The following is a 21,161-nucleotide window of genomic DNA, read 5'->3' as shown; positions in this document are numbered from 1 at the left end:
ATTTTAACCATTGTTTACTTGTACAATTAGTGGTATTAATTACATTGACAGTGTTGTGCTACTATCACCACCATCCATTACCAAAACTTTTTAATCAATCCAAAGAGAAACTCTGGTCTATTAAGCATTAACTGCTCATTCTCCTTGCCCCATTGTCCCCAGTAACTTTTTTTTTTCTCCAAACATAAATACATTTTATTTGCTGAGCCAAACATTCCAATGCATGGATTAAAATGTGCTAGATTTATGTGTTATAGAAGCTCATGGGGGCTCCGAAAGAGAGTGGTAGTTGTGAGGGCTGTAGGAAGAAGAGAAAGATCAGAGGATAATCGTAGCTGCCATTTAATAAACCCTCAATGTGTTGTTAGATGATGTGTTAGGCACATTACTAGGCTTTTACTTTGTACAGCTTTCGGAGGGACGGAAATAGTATTGATTCCTGCTCATCTGATGAGGAAAATGAACTCTGACAAGTAGGCAATTTGTTCAAGGTCACTCAAGTAGTAACTGAGTGCCAGAAGTGATCCCAGCCAGGTATATCTGACTACAAAGCCCTGCCTCTGTCTAGGACACCACCCTGCCACACCAAAGGAAGGATTCTAGGCGTCGCCTAATAGAAGCTAGAATGGCAGGTAGGAGTTAGTTCCATGGAGGAGAGAGGGTCATTGCATAGAGCATGGCAAGAAGTTTTAAACAGGTGAGGGGAAGTAGGGAGAGGTGAGATAAGACTTGCAACATTTAGTGATTGTTTTTTTAAATTACATTTTTAAAACAATTTTATTGACATATTCACATATCATACACTCCATCCAAAGTAGTCACTCTCAATCCCTTTCTTTCTCCTGCCATACGTAACTACTAATCTAATTAATCTTTTTTTTTTTTAAGATTTATTTTTATTTATTTCCCCTCTCCCCACTGCTGCCTGCGCTTGCTGTCTGCTCTCTGTCTGTTTACTGCACATTCTTCTGTGTCTGCTTGTCTTCTCTTTAGGAGGTACCGGGAACTGATCCCGGGACCTCCGACGTGAGACACCAGTCCACCAGTCATTTGAGTCACTCAGCTCCCTGGTTTGTTGTGTCTCTCATTGTCTTTCTTCTGTATCTTTTTTGTTGCATCAGTGCATGGGATGGGGCAGCTCTCTGTGGTGCAGGCCAGCTCTCCGCGGTAACAGGCCAACTTTCCACAGGGTGGGCCAGGTTCACCTTCACTAGGAGGCCCTGGGAACCAAACCTGGGACCCCCCATATGGTAGACGGGAACCCAATTGCTTGAGCTGCATCCGCTTCCCTAATTAATCTTTATAAACTTATTTATATTTACATTTTGTATAGATGAAGCCAAACAATATGTAGTACTTTATGCCTGGTTTCTTTCACTTAGCACACTTTTTTTTTTTTTACAATTGATGGAAAAATATTATTAATATATTATGTATTACTACTAATATATAATATATTGTTATTAATATAATATTATTAAACTACAGCCCATAGTTTGCCTTAGGTGTATTTTTGCCCAAATACCATCTTATTATTAATATCATGTAATATTAATGTACATTTGTTCAGATTCATGGAAACACATTATTTTTTTTAGTACTATTAACCACACTCATTGTCCACAAGAGGGTTTACTATGCTATACAGTTCCCGTGTTTCATCCTTTAGCTTTCCTTCTAGTAACATACACTACTCTGAACTTTCCCTTTTAGCCGCTATCCTACCCATGTATTAGTGCTGCTAATTACATTCACTATAATGTGCTCTCATCACCTCTATCCATTTCCAAACATTTACAATCAACCTTCTTACAAATTCTGCACAACTGAAGCCTCAGCTCCCCATTCTCTATCCTCATTCTGTCATCTGATGACCTCATTATATTTAGTTCATATTAGTGAGATCATGCAATATTTGTCCATTTTGTCTGGCTTGCTTCACTCAACATGTCCTCAGGGTTCATCCATGTCATATGCATCACAACTTCATTCCTTCTTACAGCTGAATAATATTCCATTGTATGTATATACCACAATTTTTATCCATTTTTCAGTTGATGGATACCTTTGATGTTCCCTGGTAACTTTTTTTTTTTCTGAAATACCGGAGATTGAACCCAGGACCTCATATGTGGAAAGCTGGCTTTCAACCACTGGGCCACATTGGCTTCCCTGAGTTGGTTTTTTCATTTGTTTTGCTTGGTTTTTTTCAGGAAGCACTGGGATCTGAATCCAGTAACTCCCATTTGGGAGGTGGGTGCTCAACTTCTTGAGCCACATTCCCCCCCACTCCCCACCCCCCGGTAGCTTCTAATCTATTTCCTGTCTCTCTGAATGTACTTACTCTAGATATTTCATATAAATGGAATCATACAATATTTGTCCTTCTGTATTTGGTTTATTTCACTCAATATAATGTTTTTAAGGTTCATCCTTACTTCAGCATGTATCATAACTTCATTCCTTTTTATAGCCGCATAATATTCTGTTGTATGGATAAGCCACATTTTGTTTATCCATTCATGTATTGATAGGCTTTTTTTAATAAGTTACTTATTTGTTAAAACATTTGTAATTGTTTTCTGATGAAGAAAATGTAAAAAACACATCTGATCATATCATCTCCCTCTTAAAATCCTTCAGTGTTTCCCCATGACTAGGATGAAGTAAAGCTTTCTTAGTTGGACACACAAGGCCTTGCATGATCCAGTCTGCTGACTTTTCCATCTTCACCTCCCAGTGTTCCCCTTGCACTTTACCTCCATCAGTAGCAGCACTACAGCTTCCTGACTTTGTACATGGTATTTCTTCTGCTTGGAAACCTTCTCTGCCTTGAGCATTTGGTAAATTCTTCATCCTTCAAAATCCATTAGTATTTGTGGATGATTTGAAGATGGGTAACAGAATTTGTATCCAAAAGATGCTGATGTTAGAGACAATGAACTGACTCTAACGTAGGGATGAATGCAAATAATGGTTCTAGTGGAGTTGTAGAGATGTAGTTTAGCAGCGTCATATCTGGGAAAAAAATATAAGGGTTTCTGTTCACTGGAAAAGTGCAACACGTCTGACAAAATAATTTAATTTAATCTGAGGCTCTGTTGGTTATGGAGCATTCAGAATGAAGCAGCTAAGAGTCCAGTTCTATTTCAGACTCTTCAGCTCATACCTGGAATATACTGTTCAGTTGGAGAGTGTTCACAGATGAGTGACCAAGCTGCAAGGGGCGGGGGAATCATGTCTTATGCCATCAGTAACAGCAACAGCTTCCTCTCTGCAATCACTGCTCTTAGCACTTTATCCATATTATCTCTTTTTTAAGAAAATTAAAAAAAATTTTTTTTGTCTTTATTTATTTTTTTAATATTACATTAAAAAAATGAGGTCCCCATATACCCTCCCCCCATAATAACAATCTTGGAGTTGTCCTGGGTGGTGCTGCAGGGACAGTTACCGGACATTGTATGTCCTCCCATGGCCCACTGGGTGGAATGTGGGAGAGTGTGGGCTATGGTGTGGACCATTGACCATGAAGTGCAGTGGTGCTCAGAGATGTAGTCACCAAATGCCTTGAATGTCTCATATTATCCCTTAATCCTCACAGCCATCCTGAGGTAGTTGCTGTCATTTTTGTCTTTTTTATGAGGAGCACTTAAGGGATTTGGAACCTGGGACCTTGTACATGGGAAGGAGGTGCTCAACCACTGAGCTACATTTGCTCCCCTGGAGTCATTTTAACTACTGAAGTATCAGCATGTGTCTTGTTACATGAGAGGAGAGAAGGCACAGAAATGTTTTCAGTGCCTGCTAGTACTTCACCCTGTAGTCATATTTAATCAACAAACTTATTTGGAAGGTGATCTTATCCCCTTTTAACACATGAAAAAATTAAGTGACTTGCTATCTTGGTAAGTGCCAGAGACAGGACACAAATCCAGGTCTTTCTAAGTCCATAGCCAGGGCTGTTCACATTATACTTTTAATCACATAACGTTCTCTTGCTCTTGAAGACAGCTTAGGGGGCCGATGGGAAACTGATGCTAGCACAATAAAAACTTTCTGGCTAAAAGAATCCAGAAGTGAAGTGGGTACCTCGAATGTGATTCTGTCAACCTCTGCCAGTGGCAGTGTTTAGGCTCAGCCTGGATCATGATTTGGCTGGAATGTTTTGGCAGCATTCAAGAATTAAAGTGGGAAGGGAGGGAAACGGACTTTGGCCCAGTGGTTAGGGCGTCTGTCTACCACATGGGAGGCCCACGGTTCAAGGCCCCGGCCTCCTTGACCCGTGTGGAGCTGGCCCATGCGCAGTGCTGATGCGTGCAAGGAGTGCCCTGCCACACAGGGGTGTCCCCCGCGTAGAGGAGGCCCACGCGCAAGGAGTGCACCCATAAGGAGAGCCGCCCAGTGCGAAGGAGGGAGCAGCCTGCCGAGGAATGGCGCCGCCCACACTTCCCATACCGCTGACGACAACAGAAGCGGACAAAGAAACAAGACGGAGCAAAAAGACAGAAAACAGACAACCGGGGGAGGGGAGGGGAATTAAAAAAAAAAAAAAATTAAATCCAAGGTGGGAGCTAAAATATAAAAAAAAACTCAAGGATGTGGGCTGCTTAGGAAAAAAAAAAAAGTGGGAAGGGAGTGAGAGGTGGGAATAGAGTGGAGGAGTTGGGGTGGATTTGATCTTTAATGGGCCTTCCAACCTTGAAATTTCTGTGCTTTTTGCTAGGACAGTGTTAAACATGAGGAGAGTTGTTTTAAAAAAAAGTAAGTCGGCCAATGACTTTTCTTTTGGGCACAGATTTATTTTAAAATGCATTTATAATGCTAAATTAAATGCCTAAGTTTTATAAAAAAGCTTTGTGAGTTGAGAATCACTGGTGGACTTAGACTTAAAGTGCTTAAACTGTTAAGTGAGCAGACCAGAGAGAGACACCAAGCTTTTCTCTGAATGGGATATCTGAAACTTTTCCCTGTTTAGACAGCCCTGAGGCACACAGTCCTCTTAGACTTTTGGGGTGATTTGGTAAGAAGTAACAGTGGTATGGTCAGGAGAATTCTAAACTAGGAATCAGGGTCTTATTCCACCGTTGCCACTGACTAGCAGGTGTCCTTGGATAAGTCTCATTCTTGTAAAATTGTGCAAATAGGTGCAGCCTTTGGGGAAGCTGTTAAACAATAAAAAACTTTAAAATGTTTATCACTTTTAATTTGGAATTATACTTCTAAGAACCACTCCTTAGGAGTTAGTTCTAAATACGGAAGAACACTGTGCACAAAGATGTTCCTTGCAGTATTGTTTAATGTTGGAACTATTTTAAATGCAATGTAAATATTTAAACCTAGGTGACTGATTAAGTATTCTGATAGAATTCTTACGTAACTTAAAATCTACGGAAACTATATAATAACGTAATAAAATTCATAAAGTTTTGAGAAAAAAGCAGATACAAGACACATATGTATTACGAAAAGTAAATGCAAAACCACCCATGCAGGGGAGTAAATGTAGCTCAAGTGGTTGAGTGCCTGCTTCCCATGTATGAGATCAGGGTTTGATCTCCCGTACTTCCTAAAAACAAACAAATGAAAAAACCAGCTTTCATTGGGGAATGGGTGTAGCTCAGTTGTTGAGTGCCTGCTTCCCACGTTCAAGGTCCTGGGTTCAATCCCTGGTACCTACTTAAAAAACAAACAAAAACCACCCATGCATAGAAAAAAAGATGAGGAAAAAACGAACCAAATTGCTAATAATAATTAATATGAACTATGAAGTAATGGGGGGAAGGTAAAGAATTTTAAAATTTTGTTGTTGAAGCGTGTTATGTTCCTGGCTTTTCACATTTTGTGATTCTCTGACTTAGTGGTAGAGGGGGAAATGTCAATTTTGGCTAACATTAAAAGTTACAGTAGCATAGTACCCTACTGCTCTTAATTTTTCAAAGCAGTTTGCTCCTAATTTAACTTAATTTTACTTTTATAAACAAACCAGGGGATACTCCAGTGTGAAACTGAGCTTAGAATGGAGAGTGAGTCACACATGGAGAGCAGTTTTGGGTTTTGTGCAGCTTTTTGGAAAGACTGTTGTGTGTTTTGCCTTTCTCTGTTTATTCTAGTTCTCTGCCTCTACTTATCCCTTTTCACCAAATCACAGTTGTTCTTTTTTTTTTTTTTTTTTTTTTTTTAATTTTTTTATTTTTTATTGAATTTGTAATAATATTACATTAAAAATATATATGTGAGGTCCCATTCAACCCCACCCCCCCACCCCCCAGTTGTTCTTTCTTCCTCTAGGTTGACTTGTGTCATGTGCAAGGGCATCTAATCAACTGTAAAAAATTTCAGAGTCTAGTCATTAGTTAGGAATGTTTTGTAATAGACTAGAGAAGGCAAAGATAAAGGATTGTAAATGCTGTGCACTATGGTCCCTCCTTTGATTTTTATTTTAATTTAGGAGTCTCAGAGAAGAGGAGGACCTAAACATCTCTGGTAACTGGCTCTGATTAAAAAGAAGAGCATCTACTGCGCCGTTTACCCATACAGCCTTCTCCTATGTGTTCACCTTGTTTGGAGAAGAAAATAAGTCATTTTTTTCCTTCATGTTATTATGTCCTAAGAGGGCTGGTTTTGGCTTAGGTTAGAGTTGCTCTAGGTTTGTCCCTGTTAATGAGAACCCAAGTCAGACTGTCCCCTGAGAGCTGGGGTTGCCAGGAGCTGTTGGCCAGAATGATTTTATCCATACCCCTTTCAGCAGTAAAATATTGCAGAGACAATTATATGAACTGTGTCCTTGGACTATACCTTTATTTTCTTTGCCAATAAACACCATTCTTTTCCATATTGTCTTTCTGTTCTTTAGGCTTTTACAGAGATAGTTTGGATTTTGTGGCTATTACAATTTGGTATCTAATTTGGTTACTATGGCAACTCTTCTGGAAAAATCATTTCTTTCTTTTTTCCTCTGACACATAAATTTTACTGTCTCAAAGAAATGCCAGAGGAGAAGGCTTACTATCATTGGGTATAGAAACAACCAGAAAATTATCTGGCCCCTCCATGCAACCATATATCCACCTGGCATTTAAGTACCTACTCTGTATCACAGAGTGTGCTAGCTGCTTTTTAAAAGTAGATAGATTTGAAACTAATCTGTGGAATTTGAGAAAATCAGGAAAATTACTGCTTTTCTTTTGTTTTTAAAGATTCTAGGGAAGTGGACTTGGCCCTGTGGTTAGGGCGTCTACCCACCACATGGGAGGTCCGCTGTTCAAACCCCGGGCCTCCTTGACCTGTGTGGAGCTGGCCCACGTGCAGTGCTGATGTGCGCCAGGAGTGCCCTGCTACGCAGGGTGTCCCCGCGTAGGGGAGCCCCACGCGCAAGGAGTGCGCCCCGTAAGGAGAGCTGCCCAGCGCAAAAGAAAGTGCAGCCTGCCCAAGAACTGCGCCGCACACGAAGGGCTGACACAACAAGATGACGCAACGAAAGAAAAAGACACACAGATTCCTGTGCTGCTGACAACAACAGAAGCAGACAAAGAAGAACACGCAGGGAATAGACACAGAGAACAGACAACTGGGGTGGGGGAGGGGAAGAAGAGAGAAATAAATAAATCTTTAAAAAAAAATTCTAAGCAGTATTCTTAGTTTGAAAAGATAGAATTAATATAAGATATTTTATCCAGAATTATAAAAGTAACACATGTGCACAATAAATTCAAACTCTGTGTATCATTTAAATAATTTTATTAATATAAAAATATAAATACACACATAAATAGGATCATAAATATGTTTACATGTTTTAGTTTGCCAAAAGGGCTGCTGATGCAAAGTACCAGAAATGTATAAGCTTTTTTTTCCCCCTGTCGTTTGTTTGCTTGTTTTGTTTTTTTTTTTGGCTTTTTAAGAGGCACTGGGAACTGAACCTGGGATCTTCCATGTGGGAAGCACATGTTCAAACACTTGAGCCACATCTCCCTGAGTTGGCTTTTATAATGGGGATTTATTTGGGTAAAATCCTTCAGTTCTGAGGTCATGAAATTAAGGTATCAGCAGAGATGCTTTCTCACCAAAGTCACCTGCCACATGGTGAAGGAAGATGGCTATAGATCTCTGCTGAGGTCTCTGCCTTCCTTCCAGAATCTATGGGAGCTCAGCTGAGGGCAACCAGGCATAGGACTTATCTTTTTCTGGGCCTCCTCAGTCTTAGCTGCTCTGCTGTCTTTCTGAGTTCAGTTGAGTTCGGGGTATATGGTCCCTCTCTCCCTGGGCCTCAGCTCTTTGAGCCTCTTGGGGCTTCTCTCCTTGCAGGTCAGCTATGGACAAAACTGGAGTCCTTTCTCTCACATTGCAGGGTCAAATATGGCTGCTCTCTTTTCCTGTGTCTCCATTTTTATCAGACCCAGCAAGACAGCAGAGATTTAACCCAAGTCACTCTCTCTTCACTGGTGTAGTCCAATTGAAAGGGTCTCACATTCACAGGAATGGATTATTTCTTAAACATAGTCTTTCTCTTTTTGAGATTCATAAAATAATTTTAAACTGCCACATATTTGGCCCATTTTTCTCTTGGTATATTTGTTTTACTTAGATGCTCGTAAGGTCATATATTAGACTTTTATAAGGCCATAGAGGGAGAGAGATTATGCATGGATATATTTATTTTTAAAATTTATTTTTATTTTTTTAAAGATTTATTTATCCCTCCCCCACTGCACTGTTGTCTGCTCTCTGTGTCCATTTGCTGTACATTCTTCTGTGTCTGCTTGTCTTCTCCTTTTTTTTTTAAGATTTATTTATTTTATTTCTCTCCCCTTCCCGCCCCCTCCCCCAGCCCACCCCAGTTGTCTGCTCTCTCTGTCCATCCGCTGCATGTTCTTCCCTGTCCGCTTCTGTTGTTGTCAGCGGCACGGGAATCTGTGTTTTCCCCTCTTGTGTCATCCTTTTGTGCCAGCTCTCTGCGCGTGCAGCACCATTCCTGGGCAGCTCTTCTTATGGGGTGCACTCGGGGTGTACTCCTTGTGCGTGGGGCTCCCCCACGTGCGGGCACCCCTGTGTGTGTGGCATGGCACTCCCTGTGCACATCAGCAACGTGCATGTGCCAGCTCCACACGGGTCAAGGAGGCCCGGGGTTTGAACCTCAGACCTCCCATGTGGTAGACGGACGCCCTAATCACTGGGCCAAGTCCGCTTCCCTTGTCCTCTCTTTAGGTGGCACCAGAAACTGATCTTGGGACCTTCCCGCATGGGAGAGAGGCGCTCAATCTCTTGTGCCACCTCAGCTCCCTGGTCTGCTGCATTTATTATCATCTCTCTTCATTGTCTCTTTTTGTTGCATCATCTTGCTACACCAGTTCTCCTGCTTGGGCCAGCACTCTGCTTGGGACAGCAAGCCACATGGGCCAGCTTGCCATGCAGGCCAGCTTGCCTTCACTGGTTTGATTCCCAGGGCCTCCCATATGGTCGCTTGAGCCACATCCGCTTTCCTGCACGTATTTAAATGTGCCTTTTAATTTGCACTTCTGTGTATCAATAAACATTACAACTATTTCATTATTTTGTGGTCCTATTTGGCCAGCAAACCTAATTTTTACTTGTCTCATGTACCTTTGAATTTTTTTTCATTTGACTTTTTAAGATTTTTACACATAGGGGAAACAGACTGGGCAATATCTAGTGTTTCGGGAATTTTTTTTCCATTGTGGAGGAGAGTGTGGGGATTATATCACCTTGTGAAATGTGAATGAAATAATTTAAAATTGTGTCTTAATCTGGATTTCATGGATTTCAAGAGAACGTCAATGAAATCTCTGGAATTAAGTATAAATTTTAAGTATATCTACTTTTTAATGGGAAATGATCTATGGCTTTTCTCACATATTTAAAGGATTCTGTGATTTTTTAAAAAATGGTTAAAAACCATTGTCTTAAATGATTTTTAGTTATGTACATTTCTGTTAGTGGAAAATACACGAAACTAAACTGCCTTTGTTTTTATCTTGGGCTTCCCTGAAGTGTCTCGTAAGGTACTTGAAAGGAAAAAGATCGTTTTCTTTCCCTTTCCCTTAACAACCTCCTCTCCCTCTCCAAAAAACATTTAAGAATTCATTATTTGCTGGTTCCGCAGGAGTTTCCTTCTGAATTTTAACATCTCTATAAACTTTTTTTTTTTTAAAGATTTATTTATTTATTTAATTCCCCTCTCCTCCCCCGGTTGTCTGTTTTCTGTGCCTTTTTGCTGCGTCTTGTTTCTTTGTCCGCTTCTGTTGTCGTGAGGGGCACGGGAAATGTGGGCGGCGCCGTTCCTCGGCAGGCTGCTCCCTCCTTCGCGCTGGGCGGCTCTCCTTATGGGTGCACTCCTTGCGCGTGGGGCTCCCCTACGCGGGGGACACCCCTGTGTAGCATGGCACTCCTTGCGCGCATCAGCACTGCGCTTGGGCCAGCTCCACACGAGTCAAGGAGGCCCGGGGCTTGAACCGCGGACCTCCCATGTGGTAGATGGACGCCCTAACCACTGGGCCAAAGTCCGTTTCCCTCTATAAACTTTTAATGTCCCTATCTTTTAACTTCCCTAAGGAGTGTAGAAATTAAGCTTAAAATCTCTGAGAGTTCAGACTGTCCCTATCTTTTCTGATGTCCTTTTTCCTTTTGTGCAGGTGGATGGAAGCATGCCTAGGGGAAGATCTGCCTCCTACCACAGAACTGGAAGAGGGCCTCAGGAATGGGGTCTACCTTGCCAAACTGGGAAACTTCTTTTCTCCCAAAGTGGTGTCCCTGAAAAAAATCTATGATCGAGAGCAGACTAGATACAAGGTGAGTATTTTCTTGCATGGTACTTAGTTTTCTGTAAACTTGAGAGAAAGGATTAACATATTTTATTATCTGTAAGAGTTATTGAAAAATATGTGTAAGGTGTGTTTTCTTCCAACAATATATAGCTTTTAAAATGCTTGGTAGAGTGAGAAAATGGTGCAAAGGCAAGATATAATGGTAAAAGAACTTCTGCTGTCTTGTATTTCTGGTAGAATTCTTTTTTTCTTTTAACAAATAAGTTTTATTGATACATACTAATAAAGTATACAGTTCATCCAAAGTGTACAACCAATGGTATTTGTTACAATCACATAGATGTGCATTCATCACTTCAATCATTATTGGATCATTTTCATTATTTCTATAATAATAATAAAAACAAATAAAAAAGTTCTTTACCTCTTAAATTCTTTATGTGTTTCCCCTGCTGCATATAGCTGCTATTTCTGGCTATTCTTGCACAATTATTTATTTGTTTATTTATTAAGCAGTTTTATGGAGATATTCATATACCCTATATCTATCTAAAGTGAATAATCAGTGGCTTTTAGTGTAGTCACAATGTTGTGCATTCATCATCACAAAAATTTTAAAATTAGTACTCCAAAAAGAAAAACTCCACACCCTAGCATGCCTTCCCTATCCCTTCATAACCACTAATAAAATTTAATCTTTATAAATTGATTCATATTTACATTTTATATAAATGGAATCATACAATATGTTACACAATATAGTTAGTTCATAGTAATGCAGTTGTATAGTATTTGTCTTTTTGTTTCTGGGTTGCTTCTCTGGTGGAATTCTTATGGCAGTATATCTAGAAATTTTCATGGTCTTTGATGAATTTTTTATTTCTTAGAAGATAGAGGAAGTAACTAAGGGAATCACTACTTTAGATCTAATTTTAACCTAGGACTGAGATTTGTTAGCAAATGGGAAGCAATGGCAACTTTTGGAGAAAAGACCACCCTGTGATATTAGAATCCAAGTTAAAATGGGGAAAGTTGTCCAATTTCAGATGATTAAGAGAAGTGAAAAGATTTGATTTCTGTGGCTCAAGGCCCTAAAAAAGAAAGCTGATAAACTAAGTTGGGATGTTGACAAGGACCAAATTCTTTTGAGATGTGGATTTGTCTTCTTGGGATTGAAATGTGAGCCTGATGCTATAACTGACCTTAAATTTAAGGTGACTTTTTAAAGTCTCACAAAGGAACTATTGAAAAGAGAGTTTTAATTTGATATTTGCTTTGGTATAGCTGACTGTGCCTAATGTTCTTTATTTGTTCTAGGCAACTGGCCTCCACTTTAGACACACTGATAATGTGATTCAGTGGTTGAATGCCATGGATGAGATTGGATTGCCTAAGGTAACTTATATGTTTTCATAGTTTTGGCTTAGATCTGACTGCTTTGGCACAGCAGTTTTCATTCTACTTGTAAAATTTTTCTCAGTTGGATTCTGGTGATTTTCTTTTTAATGCTAAAGGATCTCTGTCTTCTATTTGATTTAAGGAATAGTTTTGTTCTTTTTCTTTTATATTGCTCATTCCTGATTCACCTTGTCCTAGAAAAATTCCTTATATCACTCACTTAAAAAAAAATTCAGTGTTTTTTATTTATTCAGTGGTTTTTATTTATTCACAGTTGTTACATTTAAGTTTGACTTTAGGAAATTAAAGAAATATTTTAGAAATGTCATCATTCAGCTTCAGAATGATCGTATCTGTAGGGAGTATGAAGGATCATTTTATATTTCAAATTGTGGAGGCAATATAATGACATTTACTTTCTATGTCTAGTTTTGGAGATGGCTGTAGTTTTGATAGGGGAATGTGCATCCTCTAAATATTTTGCTGGGGCATTTATTTAGCTGCTCATAATGAAATTGCCGTCTCTAAGCTATCTAGTCTACCTTGAATCCTTAAGGGCCATGCTGTAATGTCACTCTTAGAGGCATGCACATTTTTTTCAAAGTTTATATCCTTTGACCTGGGAATTCTACATCTAGGAATTTATCCCAAAGAAATAATCAGACAAGTACAAAAAGATAAGAATTTTTCAGCATTGTTTATGATAGAAAAAATTGATAGCAAACTGCATTATGTTTCACTAGGGGTATTGTAGCCAGTCAAATACTGGTGTAACCATTAAAAAGGATGATGTCAATAATAATAGTTTTTTTAAAACTACTAAAAAAGTGAAATAAAGATTTAAAAGAAGGATGATGTCAGTCTATATTGACAAAGCTGTCTGCGATGTATTAAGTGAAAAAAACCAGGTTAAGATTATAAGCGTTTGTCTTCTGACAAAGATGACATCACTGGTTTTTTGTAAAAATAAAGTGAGTATTCTTTTTTTTTCTTTTTTCTTTTTGATCCTTTTTTAAAAAGTGGGTATTCTTGGGGAAATCAGTAAATAGATACAGTTTGATTTTGGTGTGATGAAATTATGGAGTGGTTTTAATTTTATTCATAATACTTTTCTATAGAGTCCAAATTTTTTCAGCCAAAGAAAGATTTTAAAAAATCTTTTTTGGGGTATCAGAAGGTGGCCGAAACAACTTGGAAATGGATGTATTTGGTGTTTTTTTTTTTTTTTAGAATTTTTTTTTCTTAAAGATTTATTTTCTTAATTCCCCCCCTCCCCCGGTTGTCTGTTCTCGGTGTCTATTTGCTGCGTCTTGTTTCTTTGTCCGCTTCTGTTGTCATGAGCAGCACGGGAAGTGTGGGCGGCGCCATTCCTGGGCAGGCTGCACTTTCTTTCCTGCGGGGCGGCTCTCCTTACGGGGCACACTCCTTGTGCGTGGGGTGCACTCCTTGCGCATGGGGCTCCCCTACACGGGGACACCCCTGCGTGGCCCGGCACTCCTTGCGCGCATTAGCACTGCGCATGGGCCAGCTCCACATGGGTCAAGGAGGCCCGGGGTTTGAACCGCGGACCTCCCATGTGGTAGACGGATGCCCTAACCACTGGGCCAAGTCCGTTTCCCGTATTTGGTGTTTAGCATAGCGCTGAACTTATTGTTGCATGAATATCTGTTGAATCAAGTTAAAGCCAGAGCTGAGTCTTTACAGAAGATTAGCTTTTGTCCTCTTCTTTTTTTCAGAGCAAAGTGCTGAAGTTCTCTTTTATGCACTGTTACGTCTGAGAATTAGTTCCCACAAATGTCAGGAAATGCAGTATGTCAAGTTCTTATAGCTACTAGGCTTTTCTCTGCACCTGTCATTTCTTGTTCCTGTTTTTTATAAGTATGTCCTTTGGACAATGGCAGTTTAATCTCCTTTGAATGGTACTAAGTGTTGTGTTAATATTTGCTATTGCTAGTAGTACTGTTACTACAAAATGCTTTTTAATGATTTAATTTTATTACCTTTTTTGTTTACTAACAATAGTCCATTGTCTTGGACCATAATTGCAACAAAGGTATAATTCCCCAAAGGTTTTCAGGGACAACATGAATAATATCAGCTTTGAAATCTCCACCCTACATAAAGATTTCTGAGTTATAGAGCTAAAGACACTTAGCCTAAAAATTTCTCCTTGGATAGCTTGGTACCACTTAGAATTATCATATATAAAACTAAACCTAACTTCTTCCCCAGGTGAAGGCTTCCCCTCCTCCATGATAACTGGTACCATGTTGGCATTTTCCCAGTAATCTAATCTTAAAACCTTGTTGGTAACCTTGGATTCCTAAATCCAGTCATTCCTTCATGCCTTTTCCATTTATTTGAAATGTCTCTTTTATCCATCCACTGTTGAAACAGTCTCCCAGCCCCAGTCTTTCATTATTAAATATATCCTGTGTCCTGCCTCCAGTCACTTCTTTCATCCTTGACTCCAAAGCCTAGGATACTTCTTCTTTTTTTTTTTTTTTTAAAAAAAAGATTTATTTATTTATTTAATTTCCCCCCCTCCCCTGGTTGTCTGTTCTTGGTGTCTATTTGCTGCGTCTTGTTTCTTTGTCCGCTTCTGTTGTCGTCAGCGGCACGGGAAGTGTGGGCGGCGCCATTCCTGGGCAGGCTGCTCTTTCTTTTCACACTGGGCGGCTCTCCTCACGGGCGCACTCCTTGCCCTTGGGGCTCCCCCACGCGGGGGGGACCCTTGCATGGCACGGCACTCCTTGCGCGCATCAGCGCTGCGCATGGCCAGCTCCACACAGGTCAAGGAGGCCCTGGGTTTGAACCGCGGACCTCCCATGTGGTAGACGGATGCCCTAACCACTGGGCCAAAGTCCGTTTCCCAGGATACTTCTTTATAGCATATATGTCAATTTCAAACTTGGGGCATGGCTATAGCTCAAGAGGTTGAACGTCTGCTTCCCATATAAGAGATCTGATCTCAGTACCTCCTAAAAACAAACACAAACAAAAAACAACAACACTCATTGGGGAATGGATGTTGCGCACTGGTTGGGTGCCTGCTTCTCATGTACGAGGACCTGGGTTTAATCCCTGGTATCTCCTAAAAAAGGAAAAAAAAAAAAAAGTTCAAACTTGTTTCACTTCAAGTCATAATCTGATTCATCCTACTTACCCAACTTTATTTTTCTATTACTTTCTAAAATGTATTCTGTACTTCTTATCTCCTTACTATCTCATGAAATTATTGATTGCTATTCTTTATTCTTGCTATCACACTTGCTTGGAAGACCTTTCTTGCTCACTGTTGATTCATTTTCTTTTTTCAGTTTAGGATTTCACAGTGTAGGCCTCTCAACTTTTCTTTCTACCTCAGTAGATCTTAGAAATTTGATACTGTTTTTGGGAAAGATAGCTCACTATGACTGTGAATTTTGCCTTCCAAGAGAAGCCAGTTCAGTCTCTGGGGTGAGCATGTATATTAGTCAGCCAAAGGGGTGCTGATGCAAAGTACCAGAAATCTGTTGGCTTATATAAAGGGTATTTATTTGGGGTAAAAGCTTATAGTTAAAAGGCCCTTAAGAGTCCAACTCAAGGCTCCTTTTTCACTGAAGTCAGTTACCACATGGTAAAGCAAGATGGTGGGCCATTTCTGTCTGGTCTCTCCTTCCTTCTTTGGATCTCAGTTGTAGGCTGGCAAAAGGCTTTTCTTTCCATGCCTTATCAGCCTCTCAGCTGCTCTCTTGTCTTCAACTGCAGACTATCAGGCAAATGGCTCATCTCTCCCTGGGTTTCAGCTGTTTGAGCCTTCTCCTGTGTCTTTTTGAGTGAGTGTCAGCCGACCACAGGTGCAAGGACTCAACCCTGAGTCGCGCGCTACCGACGTGATCGAATCAAAGCCCTAATCTTTTATCAATTAAACTTAAAACCTTCGAGTGAATACGGTCAAAGGGTATCACACCCAGAAGAACAGACCAGTTACAAACATAGTTTTTCTCTTTTTGGGTGATTCATAAATAATATCAAACTGCCACAAACAGCATGTATGGAGAAAAATTGATTCTGATACATTCCAGCCCTGGGGGACAGTTCTTTTTAGTCAAGAGCCATAGGAATTGAAAAAACAAGCATGTAAAACAAATAATTAAATACAAAGTGATAAGTGCTATAGTATAGAGTTAGGTATAAAGTGCTGCAGGACTCTCTCCACTGCCATTGTTTAGGTCTTTATTGCTCAGCTACATTCTTTGAATCACCTCGTAATTCATCTTTCATTTCTCCAATCCATTGTTACCTTTTTTCCCCTAATTACAGATTGCCAGATTGCATTGTGTGATGCCACATTACTGTGATAATAGGTCTTGAAATTAAAGGCTATTCCCAATCTAAATCCTATCTGTTCCTATTGTACTTCATTCATTAACTCAACAAATCCATGTTTCTGATTCTGGACTTGGCATTGAGGATACAGCAATGAACAAGGTAGACTTGGTCCTGCCTTCAGGTTTTTTGTAATCTAATGGAATAGTCAAACAGATAAAAACACAAGCAATTGATTAATTGTGAAAAGTGCTACCAAGAAAAAGTAACCATCTCCCACTTTGCCTCATATATCCTCTATTCTAGCCAGTTCCTCTGTTAATTTTCCACTTTCTCTGAGCATCATAACACCCTTTTAATATGTTATGGCTTTTTTCAATGTCTAAATCTAGTGTTTGCACAAAGTAGACCAGTAAATATTTAAGTTACTAATTTAATCTAGTTGTGGTAGATAGTTTTAAGAAAATAGTGGTCCTTCAAGGTCTCATACACTTGCCAGTGATTTAAACTGGTCTAGAACTTGGGTTTCATTTGTCTGTCTGTGTCTGGAGTAAGTGAATTAACTTCACACATCTAATGAAAGCCAGTCGGCTGACCAAATAGTGCTTTTCCAAGTAGCGCCTTTCATTCTATGTTGTAGCATTTTATTCTTTGCAATATGAGTTGTCTGTTCACCCTAATGAAGTTATTTGCTGAATGTCAACAATGTTTTCTAATTGTCCAAAGTTCTATTTGTATTATTGATGATTGGTGAATAGTCAAATGAACCCCAGTGGATGGATACTTTACTTTTATTTCTCCCTAGATTTTTTACCCAGAAACGACAGATATCTATGATCGAAAGAACATGCCAAGATGTATCTACTGTATCCATGCACTCAGGTAATCAGATTTGCTTGGTAAAATATTAGGAATAATGTCTGAATTGAATGTATAGTCTTTTTTCCATTAGATAAGAATGAAAACATTTTTCCTTTATTTTTGGAATTTTTAAATAGGATAGAATGTCATTATCTTAATAAAATGGTGAGAAACAACTGTGCTTTTTTAAGAAATCAGGAGAAGGAATTTATTCCAATAATAGCAGATAATTTTGTTTTTAAAAAGATAGTGTAATATTTCATTATTGAGCTAATTGTTTCTGTGGTATATATACTTCACTCAGGTCTAGTCCCTTCCTTTAATTGTAATCTCTTAAAAATTATAAAAACTGTATATTTGAAAACTTTTATTGTTTATTACTTTGTTTTAAGCTGATAAGCTGAAATATAAAATAAACTGTCTTGATATTCTTTGGTAGCACATTCAAATTTTGGCAGCATCTTCAAATAATGTTTAGCAACACCAAGTTTGATTTATAATTTATTTTGTCATTTAGGTCCTTGCCATTATTTTTTCATTCATTAAATGATTTTATGCCAACATGGATATCATAAATAGGAACTGAAACAAAGATTATAATTTTTTTCACATTTTTATGGTAAATTTGAAAGATGATTTAATTCCAAGTCCCTGGCTCTTAGAATAAGCAGAGTACTGAATTGGAAAGGAAGAGGTAATCTGTGTGGAGCGAGGGTGTGGGATTGGAAGTAAGTGCTTGTTATATAGTAATGTAGTATTTCAGAGTGGTGCAGATTTACTTGATGGCCGTAGGACTAAAGGAGAAGATGGTAGAAATGAGTGGGACATAAATGTGAGATTTCTTTGCTTGGACTGCCCTTTTTACATAGCATTCTATATATGTGCTTAATAAGTGTTAATTATGTGTGTGAATGTGTGTATAATAGTGACCATAAGAAGCCTCTCGTCTCCAGTTTCTCTATCAAACATGTGCCAGATCCTGGTACCACTGGAATCTTTTGAAGCAACACGAGTGAATGAACATAGCTGACGATTCTGTTAATCTCCTAAGACGTTTTCCTCCCACAGCTGTCTCCCTTCTGATCTGTCTGCCATGCAGCTACCAGAGCCAGCTTTCCAAAACAGCGCTGTGTCAGACCCTCCATAAAATATATATATATATTTTAAAAGATTTATTTATTTATTTATTTCTCTCCCCTCGCCTCCCCTCAGTTGTCTGTTCTCTGTGTCTGTTTGCTGCGTCGTCTTTGTCTGCTTCTGTTGCTGTCAGCGGCATAGGAATCTGTTTCTTTTTGTTGCATCATCTTGTTGTGTCAGCTCTCCGTGTGTGTGGCATCATTCCTGGGCAGGCTGCACTTTCTTTCGCGCTGGGTGGCTCCTTACGGGGCACACTTCTTGCGCATGGGGCTCCCCTACATGGGGACACCCCTGCGTGGCACAGCACTCCTTGCGTGCATCAGCACTGCACATGGGCCAGCTGCACACGGGTCAAGGAGGCCCAGGGTTTGAACCACGGACCTCCCATGTGGTAGACGGACACCTTAACCACTGGGCCAAGTCCACTTCCCATGTTTTTTTATTTTTGCTTATCCAGCCAAGTTTTAGTTCCATTCCTACCTTCTTGGTGACATTTACTCCAGTGATTTCAGCTCATTCCTTGTCTGAACTCCTATTTGTCTTTTAGTTACCTGTTGTTTCTTTCATGTGTTTAATCTTTTCTCCCTAATTAGATTATTAGCATTTGAGTACAGAGGCCATGCCTTATATTCCTTTTTTACTACCCTCCCCCAAATAAATTTTTTTTTAATGTGTTAGGAATGGGTGGTATCTGGGGGAATGTCAGAAGGTAGCCATTTCAAATGTGTGTGTCTGAGCCAAAATCAGATTAGTTCTGACTATTGTGATTGGCTTAGTGTTACACGAGATCAGTTGATGTTGATAATCTGGTGAAGGGTGTACCTACAATTGGATATCTGAACTTGAGAGGCACAGAGATATCTGGGGCTGGCAGAATTTCTCTCGGGTAATTCTGTAGCCCCTACTGCACTGTAACCTAGGTCCCAGGCCCTGAAATTCTCTCAAATAGAGCTGCAGAATTAACTGTGCCTTTCTAATGATGGAATCAGAAGAAGAAAGGGAGGAAATCTGCTATTGTTTTCCATTTCTAAGCCTATGCTTAGAAACTAGACACAGAGCCATGTGTTGTGGGTGGTGATTTATGGTTTCTTTCCTTTCTTATGGTGTTTTCCTTGAAAGGAAGGTTGGTGACACCTGATAATAGGAAATGTTTATAACTGTGCTCAGAGCTGCTTCTTTTACCATAAAGCACAACAGTGTTCAAGGCAGGTTCTTCATTTTACTGTATTAGGTGAAGTATCATCTCCCTTTTGGATCATCAGTGCCAGAGAAGCATTATACCTGTTTTCTCTCATTCTGTCTCTTTACCCCTCTCCTTTTTTCCAAGTCTTGACTGGCATTATTCCAGGGATAGTCATTGTGCTTCAGTCAGACTAAATTACTCTTGTGGATTACATTCCACTCTCAGATAAGATCCCAGTTCTCCATTCTGAATGTATTGGCTTACTGTCTTTCCATTTCCCTTGATGTTTTATCTTTCTAAGAACTGGGATTTGAGGGTTAAATCGATATCCATAATCCCTTATCCTTAATTCAGAAAACCTAAAAGCTCTGAAAATTGAGTTTGTTTGGTACAGGCTCATTTGTTGGCAAAACCTGATCAGAATTAATATGAGGTTGTCTACTAATATGATTATTCATGTTTCTCAGCAGAAAAGGAATGTACTTGATTAGGATTGCTACTCCAGGGCTTGCTGGGGTAAAATCATCCCAATATTTGGGAAATTCTAAATTCAAACATATCTAGTCTAATTAATTTAAATAAGGAATGGTGGCCCTGCAGTGGAGTCTGTTTCCTAATGAAATGCTGTATTTAAGAGTATTAATAATGATCTTTGAGATTAGCATACTACTCTAGGTTATTGAGCAATCTGCAAAGAAAATTGGAATTCAGATAGGCTAACACAGCTTCCTTCTCTCCATTGCTACAAAGTAAAGCTTAAATAGAAAAAAAGAAAAGGAGAAGAAATCGAGCTCAGTTATAAGCTGACCCCTTATAGGGTCATAACAGCTTATTTGCAAAAGTAGGTGTGGGAGAGCAGGAACAAAAATTGGAAAGTGATGTTTACTGTTAAGGTTTTTTTATGTTTCAGGTTTGAAATTTAGCACTTTTTATCTGGTCAGGAGGATCTAAGTGGCCATTGTAATTCCATTCATAGTTCCAGAATCTCCTTAAAATACTGCTTATAGTTACCTAGTAATTAAAGAGAGGTAAGAGAAAGATGGTGCCCATGCCTTACATTCTCCTCTACTTTTTTTTTTTTTTGGATTTATTTATTCCCCAACCTCTTCCCCTCCTTCCACCCTCCTGCTTTTGCTGTCTGTGTTGTCTTCTCTTCTCATTTTATCTCCTCTAGGATTCACCTGGATTCTATCCTGGAGCCCTCTGATGGGAAGAGAGGTTCCCTGTCAGTTGCACCACCTCAGTTCCTGGTTTCTGCTGCGCTTCAACTTGACTTTCCCTTTGTCTGTCTTTTGTTGCGTCATCATCTTGCAGCATGACTCCCTTGCATGGGGCACTGGCTCACACGTGGGCACTGGAGCGGGCACTGGCCTGCTGCACAGCCACGCTTTCTCTTCTTTTTCCCCAGGAGACCCCAGGGATTGAACCCACGTTCTCCCATATGGTAGGTGGAAGCTCTATCATTTGAGCCACATCCACTTCCCTCT

At 39.6% G+C, this 21,161-nt stretch overlaps 1 protein-coding gene across 2 annotated transcripts in view; it reads left to right on the top strand.

Annotated features, from left to right (window-relative positions):
* Window positions 1-21,161, top strand: part of IQGAP1 (IQ motif containing GTPase activating protein 1) — a 118,348-nt gene that overhangs the window by 42,269 nt on the left and 54,918 nt on the right. For both annotated transcript variants that reach the window (XM_058294721.2, XM_058294722.2), the window contains exons 3-5: window positions 10,653-10,809; window positions 12,102-12,179; window positions 17,299-17,375. In XM_058294721.2, coding sequence (XP_058150704.1) covers window positions 10,653-10,809; window positions 12,102-12,179; window positions 17,299-17,375 — 312 coding nt within the window. The remainder of the gene's footprint in view (window positions 1-10,652; window positions 10,810-12,101; window positions 12,180-17,298; window positions 17,376-21,161) is intronic.

Source organism: Dasypus novemcinctus, chromosome 3, assembly GCF_030445035.2.
Source record: "Dasypus novemcinctus isolate mDasNov1 chromosome 3, mDasNov1.1.hap2, whole genome shotgun sequence".
Lineage (NCBI taxonomy): Eukaryota > Metazoa > Chordata > Mammalia > Cingulata > Dasypodidae > Dasypus > Dasypus novemcinctus.
The sequence above is the reverse complement of the archived record's forward strand: the minus strand, read 5'-3'. Positions and strand labels throughout refer to the sequence as shown.